Source organism: Coregonus clupeaformis, chromosome 36 (genome assembly GCF_020615455.1).
Source record: "Coregonus clupeaformis isolate EN_2021a chromosome 36, ASM2061545v1, whole genome shotgun sequence".
Lineage (NCBI taxonomy): Eukaryota > Metazoa > Chordata > Actinopteri > Salmoniformes > Salmonidae > Coregonus > Coregonus clupeaformis.
The window spans coordinates 18,144,954-18,158,179 of NC_059227.1; the positions used below are offsets into that span (position 1 = coordinate 18,144,954).

Below are 13,226 nucleotides of genomic sequence, written 5' to 3' on the forward strand. Positions count from 1 at the left end.
CCTCTTCCCTCCCCCTCCTCTACCCACCTCCTCCTTTTGCCTCCCCCTCCTCTACCCACCACCTCCTCCTTTTCCCTCCCCCTCTATCCACCACCTCCTCCTCTACCCACCTCCTCCTTTTCCCTCTATCCACCACCTCCTCCTTTTCCCTCCCCCTCTATCCACCACCTCCTCCTTGTCCCTCCCCCTCCTCTACCCACCTCCTCCTTTTCCCTCCCCCTCCTCTACCCACCACCTCCTCTACCCACCACCTCCTCCTTTTCCCTCCCCCTCTATCCACCACCTCCTCCTTTTCCCTCCCCCTCCTCTACCCACCTCCTCCTTTTCCCTCCCCCTCCTCTACCCACCACCTCCTCCTTTTCCCTCCCCCTCCTCTACCCACCACCTACACCTACTGCGGACTAGACAGCCAGCAAAAACAACATACGGCAAAACGTATGCGCATCTGGTGGACATACGGCGGAAGCCCCCAGACACACACTCACACAGACCAACCCGGGTTAGACCTGGGCTATGACGGTGGCAGCTGAAACATGACAGTCGCTTTTATATATACACACACACACACACACACACACACACACACACACACATCTCTCCTTGCATCCCATCATTATCCGGGGTTACAGCAGAGTAATGTAGTAAACAAACCCAGAGGAGAACCCAGTACAACCTAAGGTTCTTACATCCATCCACACCGACACTGCTAGAAACAGCATGTTCCACTGGCAACGTTGTTGCACTGAAAATGAGGACACATTCAAAAACCTTGAGGTGCCTTCAGGCAGGGTCTTGACAACAGTTGAGAGAAGGGCTTATTTAGGATAATTTCTATGTGTTCACCAGGCAGTAGTCATCAAGTCTGCTCAAGCATGGACGCAACAAATGTCAGTCAATGTTTCTGGGTTATTTCTTTATTGAATCTCTGTATTTCTCATCACTCACATTGCATTTCCCTTCCAGCCAGGAAGTCACAAACCTTTTCCAGGAGCACTAGTGGGTATCGACAAAAACCTTATCAATAATAAAATGATAGAATTGAAAAATGTCTTACCTTGGCAGCCACAATGCTGAGGCCCATGCCATTGTGCTTCTTCAGGGTGACCGTCACAACTTCCGGTTCCTTCCGCATTTGCTGCAACGAGAGGAGACAGCAGCGTTAGCTTAGGAAAAATCAACTGGAGTAGCTAGAGTGCAGTTGGTGTCAATGGTGGGATCCGGCGAGCAGGTCTATCAGGCTTCTAGAGGGCTTTCAGAGCTGGGAGCTCTCTCTGGGACATTTCTCTGGCAGAATGAGGCGCTGGAGGAGGGAGCAGGGGGATAGACGCAGAGCAGAGCAGGGTCGTCATACAGAGAGAGGGGCTGGGTTGGGGTGACCGCAGTGAGAAACGGCGGGGGCTGGAGAAGAGTCAAGAATGAAAGCCACATGCGCTTGGCTCCAGAGGATCTCAATGGGCTCATTTAAAAGGAGGGCTGCCTGGGAGCAGGGTGGGGAGAGGGAGACAGAGAAAGAGGGAGCGGGAAGGCTTTCCACACAAACGGCCTCTCCTCCCTATGGCACTGAACACATTGAGACTCAACAGCCCCAAAGACACAAACAACTCTTTGCTCATCTGCCGAGCTATGCTGTACAGCCACATAGTTCAGACAGAGAGTGCATACAAAGCCACATTAAGTAACAGGGCTCTGGTGGCATTTCTCATCGTGTGATGTGGTGTAGAACAAGTCTTTCTGAATGCCATTCGAGTGATTTCACCACGTACTAGAGGGCAGGGCAATGGTGATGTAGGGTTCAGCTGGCTACAATAGAAATTCTGCAGTAAGAGACTAACTCTTTTAACTCAAACAACACATGCCAATGAGAGCATATTCTCCCGAGAGAAAAAGTGGAGTTTCCACAGTTTTAGGATCACATCCGCTCTCCTAAAAGGTCTGACTGCACTAGGCTAGCTACAGTAACACCTCCTGTCTGGACTAGTGATCAGGGAAACCTACTCAATTGTTCTTCTCCTCAGGGATACCCTGTCTATCTCTGTGTCTGATTAACCCTGTAACGGCTGCTAACAGGGGAACACTACAGTAGTGATTCTGGAGCAAGGCTGTGGTAACATGAGGCGGGGTGACGGGGTCGCACCGCCTGGCACACGACCAAGAGGCCATTAATCAAAACCTCAGCGGTGCTTAAACGGTTTGGACGCTCTCCTCCCCTCCCTCCCCTCCCTCCCTCCCTCCCTCCCTCTCCCTGGAAAAACAGGCCATTTATACAGGAAGCAGTGCAATTTCGTTTTTTTGGTGTGATTAGGGTGAGAAGGGTATAATTTACTGCTGTTTAAGAGCTCTCTGGGCACTTATTGGCCTCTGTGGTGTAATTGGTGTTGATTGAAATTGAGCAGGAGGGAATGTGTGTGTGTGTGTGTGTGTTGGGGGAGGTCTGTTAGTGTTAAGTAGAGTAGGGCAGAACGGTATTTGCATGACTGTAGCATGGGACATTAACGTTTTCCATACGATCATTGGAAACAAGCCATGCCAAAACATTCAGTCACAAACATAGAAGATTAGTAATTGCAATATATTCAAGTGTTATAAACAGCTAAAAGTAGCAGCCTATTCATTCCTCTGCGCTTCTCAGTTACTTAGTTAGTACTATGGTGGCTAACGTACAAGGACAGTCTGCGTCATGAGTAGCACTATTCTGCATGACCATGCAGCTCAATGTAATGGTCTTTGTCCTGCATAGTCCTACAGTTGTAATGGCCGGAGGGACACCTACCAGGTCTGAGTTGTCTGCAGAGAAGTGGCTGTCGCAGTTGACTCCTTCAAAGTGGATGGTCCAGGTCCCAGGGGAGTGAGGGTGAGGGGTTAGCCGACAGAATCCTGCACAAGACACGAGGAAATCGCAGTTATCTTCTTCTTCTACTTAGTACAGATCTGAGACTACAGTGACACGGCAGCAGGAACAACTCTTGGAATCTCTCTCTAACACACTGTGATAAGGACAGGAGCAAACTGCTCTCCAGTCTCCTCTTACATAGCTACTACATTCCACTGCCTACGCGTCAACAGAACAAACACGGGCCAGCTCAGCCTCTGACTGGTTCACAACTTTAGGTTTGGACAGAACACAACTGATGTGACATTCCGGAATAGAACTCAAGAATGTATTTTATTTTCTCCTCCACACAAGTACCTCTCTGACAAAGGGGGTCCAGGAACTCCTGGAATCCGTTGGGAATGTTCCGCACGACGTCGCAAGAGTAGCCGTCCTCGGGCAGTAGGAAGGGCAGCTGCAGGTCAGGGTCCTCCTCCAGCTGGACCTCTCGGCCGTCGCTACGGGCCAGCTCATCTGCCGTGTTCTCTGCCACGGCAACCACGTGGTCTATGAGCTCCTATAGGGAGAAACACCAGATTAACCAATGAGGGTTTAGTTGCATCAGAGGAGAGGGATATGTGTAATAGTCCTTCGACTGTTTCTTCAATATTCCACCAAGTAGAAACAGCAACCTTGACTGGAAAAGGGAGCTAGGAAGATCAGTCAAGTAGTGAGCTTAGCTAATGTTTCTCCAAAAATAACAGGACAAACTCCAACGCATTACAACTATGGGAGGAGACTTGTGTTAAGCAATGCTACAAACAGCAAACTCCTATTTCTCCACTTCAGAGTCATTCATTGTAACTCTAGCGTGTAAACAGATCAGTGTGTATGTAAATGGTTCAGTGCCTTCAGAAAGTGTTCAGACCCCTTGATCTTTTTCCACATTTTGATAGGTTACAGCCTTATTCTAAAATTGATAAATTGTTTTTTTCCATCAATCTACACACACTACCCCATTATGACAAAGCAAAAACTGAAATATCACATTTGCATATACAGTTGAAGTCGGAAGTTTACATACACCTTAGCCAAATACATTTAAACTCAGTTTTTCACAATTCCTGACATTTAATCCTAGTAAAAATTCCCTGTCTTAGGTCAGTTAGGATCACCACTTAATTTTAAGAATGTGAAATGTCAGAATAATAGCAGAGAGAATTATATATTTCAGCTTTTATTTCTTTCATCACATTCCCAGTGGGTCAGAAGTTTACATACAGTGAGGGAAAAAAGTATTTGATCCCCAGCTGATTTTGTACGTTTGCCCACTGACAAAGAAATGATCAGTCTATAATTTTAATGGTAGGTTTATTTGAACAGTGAGACAGAACAACAACAACAAAATCAAGAAAAACACATGTCAAAAATGTTAAATTTATTTGCATTTTAATGAGGGAAATAAGTATTTGACCCCCTCTCAATCAGAAAGATTTCTGGCTCCCAGGTGTCTTTTATACAGGTAACGAGCTGAGATTAGGAGCACACTTAAAGGGAGTGCTCCTAATCTCAGCTTGTTACCTTTATAAAAGACACCTGTCCACAGAAGCAAATCAATCAATCAGATTCCAAACTCTCCACCATGGCCAAGACCAAAGAGCTCTCCAAGGATGTCAGGGACAAGATTGTAGACCTACACAAGGCTGGAATGGGCTACAAGACCATCGCCAAGCAGCTTGGAGAGAAGGTGACAACAGTTGGTGCGATCATTCGCAAATGGAAGAAACACAAAATAACTGTCAATCTCCCTCGGCCTGGGGCTCCATGCAAGATCTCACCTCGTGGAGTTGCAATGATTATGAGAACGGTGAGGAATCAGCCCAGAACTACACAGGAGGATCTTGTCAATGATCTCAAGGCAGCTGGGACCATAGTCACCAAGAAAACAATTGGTAACACACTACGCCGTGAAGGACTGAAATCTTGCAGCGCCCGCAAGGTCCCCCTGCTCAAGAAAGCACATATACAGGCCCGTCTGAAGTTTGCCAATGAACATCTGAATGATTCAGAGGAGAACTGGGTGAAAGTGTTGTGGTCAGATGAGACAAAAATGGAGCTCATTGGCATCAACTCAACTCGCCGTGTTTGGAGGAGGAGGAATGCTGCCTATGACCCCAAGAACACCATCCCCACCGTCAAACATGGAGGTGGAAACATTATGATTTGGGGGTGTTTTTCTGCTAAGGGGACAGGACAACTTCACCGCATCAAAGAGACGATGGACGGCGCCATGTACCGTCAAATCTTGGGTGAGAACCTCCTTCCCTCAGCCAGGGCATTGAAAATGGGTCGTGAATGGGTATTCCAGCATGACAATGACCCAAAACACACAGCCAAGGCAACAAAGGAGTGGCTCAAGAAGAAGCACATTAAGGTCCTGGAGTGGCCTAGCCAGTCTCCAGACCTTAATCCCATAAAAATCTGTGGAGGGAGCTGAAGGTTCGAGTTGCCAAACGTCAGCCTCGAAACCTTAATGACTTGGAGAAGATCTGCAAAGAGGAGTGGGACAAAATCCCTCCTGAGATGTGTGCAAACCTGGTGGCCAACTACAAGAAACGTCTGACCTCTGTGATTGCCAACATGGGTTTTGCCACCAAGTACTAAGTCATGTTTTCCAGAGGGGTCAAATACTTATTTCCCTCATTAAAATGCAAATCAATTTATAACATTTTTGACATGCATTTTTCTGGATTTTTTTGTTGTTATTCTGTCTCTCACTGTTCAAATAAACCTACCATTAAAATTATAGACTGATCATGTCTTTGTCAGTGGGCAAACGTACAAAATCAGCAGGGGATCAAATACTTTTTTCCCTCAGTGTACACTCAATTAGTATTTGGTAGCATTGCCTTTAAATTGTTTAACTTGGGTCAAATGTTTCGGGTAGCCTTCCACAAGCTTCCCACAATAAGTTGGGTGAATTTTGGCCCATTCCTCCTGACAGAGCTGGTGTTCTATAGGATTGAGGTCAGGGCTTTGTGATGGCCACTCCAATACCTTGACTTTGTTGTCCTTAAGCCATTTTGCCACAACTTTGGAAGTATACTTGGGGTCATTGTCTATTTGGAAGACCCATTTGCGACCAAGCTTTAACTTCCTGACTGATGTCGCTTCAATATAGCCACATCATTTTCCTTCCTCATGATGCCATCTATTTTGTGAAGTGCACCAGTCCCTCCTGCAGCAAATCACCCCCACAGCATGATGCTGCCACCCCCGTGCTTCACGGTTGGGATGGTGTTCTTCGGCTTGCAAGCTCCCCCTTTTTCCTCCAAACATAACGATGGTCATTATGGCCAAACAGTTCTATTTTTGTTTCTTCAGGCCAGAGGACATTTCTTCAAAAAGTAAGATCTTTGTCCACATGTGCAGTTGCAAACCGTAATCTGGCTTTTCATGGCGGTTTTGTAGCAGTGGCTTCTTCCTTGCTGAGCGGCCTTTCAGGTTATGTCGATATAGGACTTGTTTTACTGTGGATATAGATATTTTTGTACACGTTTCCTCCAGCATCTTCACAAGGTCCTTTGCTGTTGTTCTGGGATTGATTTGCACTTTTCGCACCAAAGTACGTTCATCTCTAGGAGACAGAACGCGTCTCCTTCCTGAGCGGTATGACGGCTGCGTGGTCCCATGGTGTTTATACTTGCGTACTATTGTTTGTACAGATGAACGTGGTACCTTCAGGCGTTTGGAAATTGCTCCCAAGGATGAACCAGACTTGTGGAGGTCTACAATTTCTTTTCTGAGGTCTTGGCTGATTTATTTTGATTTTCCCATGATGTCAAGCAAAGAGGCACTGAGTTTGAAGGTAGGCCTTGAAATACATCCACAGGTACACCTCCAATTGACTCAAATGATGTCAATTAGCCTATCAGACGCTTCTAAAGCCATGACATCATTTTCTGGAATTTTCCAAGCTGTTTAAAGGCACAGTCAACTTAGTGTATGTAAACTTCTGACCCACTGGAATTGTGATACAGTGAATTATAAGTGAAATAATCTGTCTGCAAACAATTGTTGGATAAATTACTTGTGTCATGCACAAAGTAGATGTCCTAACCCATTTGCCAAAACTATAGTTTGTTAACAATAAATGTGTTGAGTGGTTGAAAAACAAGTTTTAATGACTCCAACCTAAGTGTATGTAAACTTCCGACTTCAACTGTACATACACATATACATACATACACATATCCTTAAAAAAAAAAAAAAATCCCTTTATTACTTTCCAACCCCACCACCCCTTCCCCAATTGGAGTAAACTAGTGAACAACAATGCTTAGGCCTCTACTTCCAGCTTATACATACTATATACATTTTATGGACACAGTCAATTTTACAATAATTATACTTTGTTTGTTTTTACTCCTGAACTTCCTCTACCCTCAACCTTTCCAATCATTTTCATGATGTCCATCCGGTTTGCTTCTATATGCCATATCTTTCTAACTGTGCTCTTTCACAAAAGCTCTCAACCTATAACCTATATAGTTATTATGGACACAGTATGCTTACATTATTAGTTATCTTGTTGTTATTAGTTGTTATTAGTCCCATCCTTGACCTCCATTCAACACCACCCATATATCTCTTAACACCATCCATATTGGATTTCTATTTGCCATATATTTTTCAACTGTACTGTGATGTTCCATAAAAATTCTGAACCTTTCTTTTCTCATTGTTTCTACAGAGTGTAAATTGAAAATAAATATTTTTGCTAAAAGTATTATAATATTTTTGATCGATTGACTATGACTTTTCAGATCACCCAGTAATGCTATCTGCAGGGTTAGCTCCAGGTAAATATTGCAATCCTTTAGCCATTCCTGGACCTGTGTCCAAAAACAAGCTACAAATGGACAGTACCAAAACAAATGATCTAATGATTCTGTCTCTTCGAGCAAAATCTGCAGAGCTGGGAAGATTGTATCCCCCATATAAATAACATTCTATTGGTAGCAATACTTTTATATAGTAATTTAAATTGAACAAGTTTAATTGAATAAGTTTTGAAGTACTTTACTCAGTACTTTGTTGAAGCACCTTTGGCAGCGATTACAGCCTCGAGTCTTCTTGGATATGACGCTACAAGCTTGGCACACCTATAATTGGGGAGTTTCTCCCATTCTTCTCTGCAGATCCTCTCAAGCTCTGTCAGGTTGGATGGGGAGCGTTGCTGCACAGCTATTTTCAGGTCTCTCCAGGGATGTTAGATCGGGTTCAAGTCCGAGCTCTGGCTGGGCCACTCAAGGACATTCAGAGACTTGTCCCGAAGCCACTCCTGCGTGGTCTTGGCTGTGTGCTTAGGGTCTTAGTCCTGTTGGAAGGTGAACCTTCGCCCCAGTCCGAGGTCCTGAGCGCTCTGGAGCAGGTTTTCATCAAGGATCTCTCTGTACTTTGCTCCGTTCATCTTTGCCTCGATCCTGACTAGTCTCCCAGTCCCTGCTGCTGAAAAACATCCCCACAGCATGATGCTGCCACCACCATGCTTCACTGTAGGGATGGTGCCAGGTTTCCTCCAGACGTGACGCTTGGCATTCAGGCCAAAGAGTTCAATCTTAGGTTCATCAGACCAGAGAATCTTTTTCTCATGGTCAGAGTCATTTAGGTGCCTTTTGGCAAACTCCAAGCGGGCTGTCATGTGCGTTTTACTGAGGAGAGGCTTCTGTCTGGCCACTCTACCATAAAGGCCTGATTGGTGGAGTGCTGCAGAGATGGTTGTCCTTCTGGAAGGTTCTCCCATCTCCACAGAGGAACTCTAGAGCTCTGTCAGAGTGACCATCAGGTTCTTGGTCACCCCCCTGACCAAGGTCCTTCTCCCCCGATTGCTCAGTTTGGCCGGGCGGCCAGCTCTAGGAAGACTCTTGGTGGTTCCAAACTTATTCCATTTAAGAATGATGGAGGCCACTGTGTTCTTGGGGACATTGAGTGCTGCAGAAATGTTTGGGTACCCTTCCCCAGATCTGTTCCTCGACACAATCCTGTCTCGGAGCTCTACGGACAATTCCTTCGACCTCACGGCTTGGTTTTGCTCTGACATGCACTGTCAATTGTGGGACCTTATATCGACAGGTGAGTGCCTTTCTAAATCATGTCCAATCAATTGAATTTACCTCCAATGGACTCCAATCAAGTTGTAGAAACATCTCAACGATGATCAATGGAAACAGGATGCACCTATGCTCAATTTCGAGTCTCATAGCAAAGGGTCTGAAAACTTATGTAAATATGTTTATTAAAAAAATAAGAATATCTAAAAACCTGTTTTCACTTTGTCATTACGGGATATTGTGTGTAGATTGCTGAGGATATATTAAAAAAAAATCAATTTTAGAACAAGGCTGTAACGTAACAAAATGTGGAAAAAGTCAAGGGGTCTGAATACTTTCCGAAGGCACTGTAAATAGCTCAGTGTGTATGTAAATGTCTCAGTGTGTATGTGAAGAGAACAGTGTGTATGTGAAGAGAACAGTGTGTATGTGAAGAGACCAGTGTGTATGTGAATAGAGGAGTTTGTAGTCATGTCTTACTGGGGGGATGTAAGGCTCATCGGGAGCACAGTGGTAGTTGGTCATGAGGGCGTTGAGCTGTAGGGAGTTGAGCTTGAAGCAGGTGTTGTTGATGTTCTGCACATCCTGCATAGAGTACTTGTCCATGGTGAGGAGAGTCGTAGCCTGGGGAGGAACAACAGAACAGAGTACTATTAATGACAGAGGAGGACTTGATTTACAGTGACCTGTGGTCCACACTGAATTCCTTCCCCTACAACTTTCCTCAGGCACAACGGCTCCTAAAGCTTCACCCAGAGCTGTTGACACATGCTTTCAATAGAAACCATCATTTTGAGGTGGAAGAGTCTGCCCTGCCTAAAATAAGTTATTGTATTGAAAACAGTAGGTAGCTAACAGGTGTGCCATCCTGGACAAAGATAGGTGGATCCTACCTGGACGATGCGGCTGAGGTGGCAGTCGGCGGCCAGCTCCAGGCCCTGTTTCTCTGCCCAGGCCTCGATGTGGCTGAGCTGCTGGCGGAGGATGGCGCCCCAGTAGTGTGAACACAGTCCAGAGTCGGCCTCCATCACCAGCTTGTTGAACAGCCACATGTTGATGAAGTGAAAGAGCTGGGAGAACAGCTGGATGGTCAGCGCCGCGTTGACACGGCAACGACGCAGCAGCGACATGGCGCCCGTCAGGGTGTGCAAAACGTCCTCTATGAGGGGAGAGAGAGATGGAGGATGAGGAAGAGGGGAAGGAGGAGTGCCTTTTTACATTTCCACTACTGCTGGAGTACTTAGTGAATTTCCAGTCCACCAAGGTTTCAGTTTATTTATTTACAGTATGTCCCCACTAGAGGGCTCACTTTTTTTTTTAAACAAGCTGAGTGACATACTGTGTAGCTGTGAATGGAAATTCAAATGTAACAGTATCCCCCCCCCCCACTGTGGACTGGATGAGTTTAATATATACAGTAAGAGTGTCAGAACGTGTATGAACAGAGGTGAGTCACCTATTTTGGGCCTTTGAGGGTTCTGTTCCTCTGGGTCGTCCAGGAAGGCAGGCATGTAGTTACTCAGGTCAGACTGCAGACACTGGACCAGGTACCTGAGACAACACCACAACACATTGGTTCTGTACGGTCCACAAAGATATTGATTAACAAAGACACATACAATGCATATACGTCCACCTACATAAAGCCAACCACACAAGTTCCCTTGCTCTGAGAGCAACACCTGTCCTGAAAACAAAACTTGTCCTGAGAGCAACACACAAACACAAAGACAGACATGCATGCAGAAGAATGCAGAAACACACACAGTTCCACTGCTCTGCGGCCCTAAGGGGACTTCCTCTGGAATCCCACAATAAAACAGTGGTCTGGCCTCGCCGGCGCTCTGCTCCGGGGAGACAAAGCACCAGTTGTTTCAGCTAGCCATTCCAGGGAGCAGCAAGCAGAACAGAAGGAACAGGGGACTGCGAGAGCCGTGGAGACTCAGTCTGAAACCACTGTTTTTACTGGGACCTCTCCCCTCTCCCCAGGCCCATCCAGCCCTGCTCCAGCCTGGCCAACACAAGCCAGGCCCCAGACATTCCACACATTCACAGCTCCCCTTCCTGCTCCTGCATCCACACGACGACTCCACAAATACAGTACGGACAAGGGCTAGATTTACTTTCTCCAGATCCTTACATGGGCCGAGCTGAAGCAAGACAATTATCTTGCTTAACTCCCTGTCCCTCAGCTACTTTTATTGCAACAGTCGCTATAACATTGTGACATTGATGAAATGCTAGTTAAACACAGCTCACGGGGAAGCTCAGCCAGAAGTTAGCACGGACTGCTAAGCACTAGCTAGGACATTGTGAAAAAGGGCCTTTTTTCCATGGGCAGCAGACATCTATATTTTGTTTTCTCACTCAGGAGAATCAATGCCAGCAATGGCAGGGGACTTCACATTTGGATCTATAATTAGTATAATAATTGTCGAATTATACCATTACTCACATGTGGTTTGAGTTAGCCCTGATGGCGTACATGCAGACAGGACGTACACAGGACTGACAGGATAGTGTTTGACTAGCACACAAACACAGCTGGGAGCAGGATAAGGTAAAGCCTTGCCTCCAGGTCATGGATGAGAAAGTGGGGGCAGAGACTTGATCAGAAGGGGGACAGGAACAAGAAGGGGGAATGATGGGGCCACGGGGAGCGGAAAGAAGGGGACAAACAGGGGCAGGGGCAGTAAAAGAGGCTGGCCAAGAATGCAGAGGAGCATCAAACTACAGAGGAGAGGACCAGGGGTTAGGAAAGAGACAGGGGGCCAGAGCGTAAGGAGGAAGTCGGGGCACTCACTTGAAGGCCATCTGGACGAGGTGTGCCAGCACGTCCTGGGCGTCCAGTGTGATGCGCGACAGGTCCTTGTCCTGCTTGATGAAGTTGAGCAGCTCTGAGGCATTAGCCATCCAGAAGGCCAGGGCCCCCGCAATGTTCTTCTGCTTCTGGAATACACCAATCACAGGGCAGGACAGACAGACAGACAGACAAAGTGAGCAGGGGGTCAGAGAGGAGGTATGGACAGACACGGACGGACGGACGGACGGACGGACTCTCTCAGTCTCACAGCCATGAGCAGTAGCAGCACTCCAGGGATAGACTCGTACCCCTGCCACCCTACCCAACCCCAATCCCAGACCCCCAGAACCAGACACTGGCCCCCAGTTACAGCCTCTCCCAGAGGGTCAGTTTTGGAGGGAGGGCCCTGTGCAGAGTAGGCTACTGGATTAACATGCTCTTTGGCATATTACAGTTGAGGGAATAGACATCTTGTACAGCTAATAGGCACAGATCTAAAATCAGTTTACCCTCCCCCAATCCTAACCGTAACCATTTTAGGGGGAAAACTGACCCTAGAACAGTGTCTACAGGGAATTTAATTCAACTTTTATTTTCTAGCTAGCTTCTGTGTGGAGAAGTTCTCTGCATGTCCTGATATAAATGCCATCTACTTTCCTCTAGCAGCAGCTACTGTATCTCCGCACGGGGACCGCATTCCACATCAACCAGTATACAAACAAATATTGGTCTGGGATGGACATTCAGCTCAGTCCACATGCATTTTACCCTGTAAAGCTGTTCTTGAACACCTCTAACATTTAGCAGAGATAAACAGGAGTAAACCGTGAACAGGCAGTTCGTGCTTTAGAGCCCAGTGTCTGGTCTGTGTGATGAGCTAATGTCAATGTTCCCTTAACACAAAGAATAAGGGATACACAAGGTCCGCCCAACTTGTCTCGGCCGGCACTGGTCCCTGTGTATTCCGCACTCGTCTATCCCCACAACGAAACGACAACACCCCCCTTTCAGAACGGCCACAGAACAGAACGCATCCAAAAGAACAATGTTAAACCACAGACATAAAATAAAACATGTAAAAGGGAAAAATGTAACCAAGGCAAAAGAACGTTGGGGTTTGTCTCTCATCCACACTGAAGTGCAGGGAAGCAGCAGGTCACATGGAAATGACAATTCATTAATTAAATGTTGCCACAATCAGAGATTTGTTGGGGTTGTTTTTAGTACCACATGTTCCAGGTTGAAGGCTGAATGAGGGTTATTATGTTGGAGTTTTAGAGTCCAGCTGTTGGAGAAGGGATTATTTGGCGGTTTGGTTTGTTGAGGGGTTTTTGGTTTCTGTTATGGAGAAAAGAAGCATGGAGGACTAAGCGAAGCTTGACTGAGCCGATAGAGGGAGAGACTGAGTGAGAGAGATGAGAGAGAGAGAGAGCTCTCTCCCCTAGCAACGTGTTAGGTGTCCTACCTGGTCAGCTTCAGGAATCTCCTGTCACAGAGAGGT

At 46.4% G+C, this 13,226-nt stretch overlaps 1 protein-coding gene across 18 annotated transcripts in view; it reads right to left on the reverse strand.

Moving 5' to 3' along the window:
* The window catches only part of afdna (afadin, adherens junction formation factor a), a 125,934-nt gene that overhangs the window by 24,467 nt on the left and 88,241 nt on the right, over window positions 1–13,226 (reverse strand). For 12 of the 18 annotated variants that reach the window (XM_045211276.1, XM_045211280.1, XM_045211277.1 and 9 more), the window contains 8 exons: window positions 13,191–13,211; window positions 11,726–11,871; window positions 10,379–10,473; window positions 9,816–10,081; window positions 9,403–9,546; window positions 3,188–3,386; window positions 2,771–2,874; window positions 1,055–1,135 (listed from right to left, as the gene is read on the reverse strand). In XM_045211276.1, the coding sequence (XP_045067211.1) occupies window positions 1,055–1,135; window positions 2,771–2,874; window positions 3,188–3,386; window positions 9,403–9,546; window positions 9,816–10,081; window positions 10,379–10,473; window positions 11,726–11,871; window positions 13,191–13,211 (1,056 nt within the window). The remainder of the gene's footprint in view (window positions 1–1,054; window positions 1,136–2,770; window positions 2,875–3,187; window positions 3,387–9,402; window positions 9,547–9,815; window positions 10,082–10,378; window positions 10,474–11,725; window positions 11,872–13,190; window positions 13,212–13,226) is intronic. The other 6 variants (XM_045211292.1, XM_045211290.1, XM_045211278.1 and 3 more) reach the window with 1 other exon arrangement.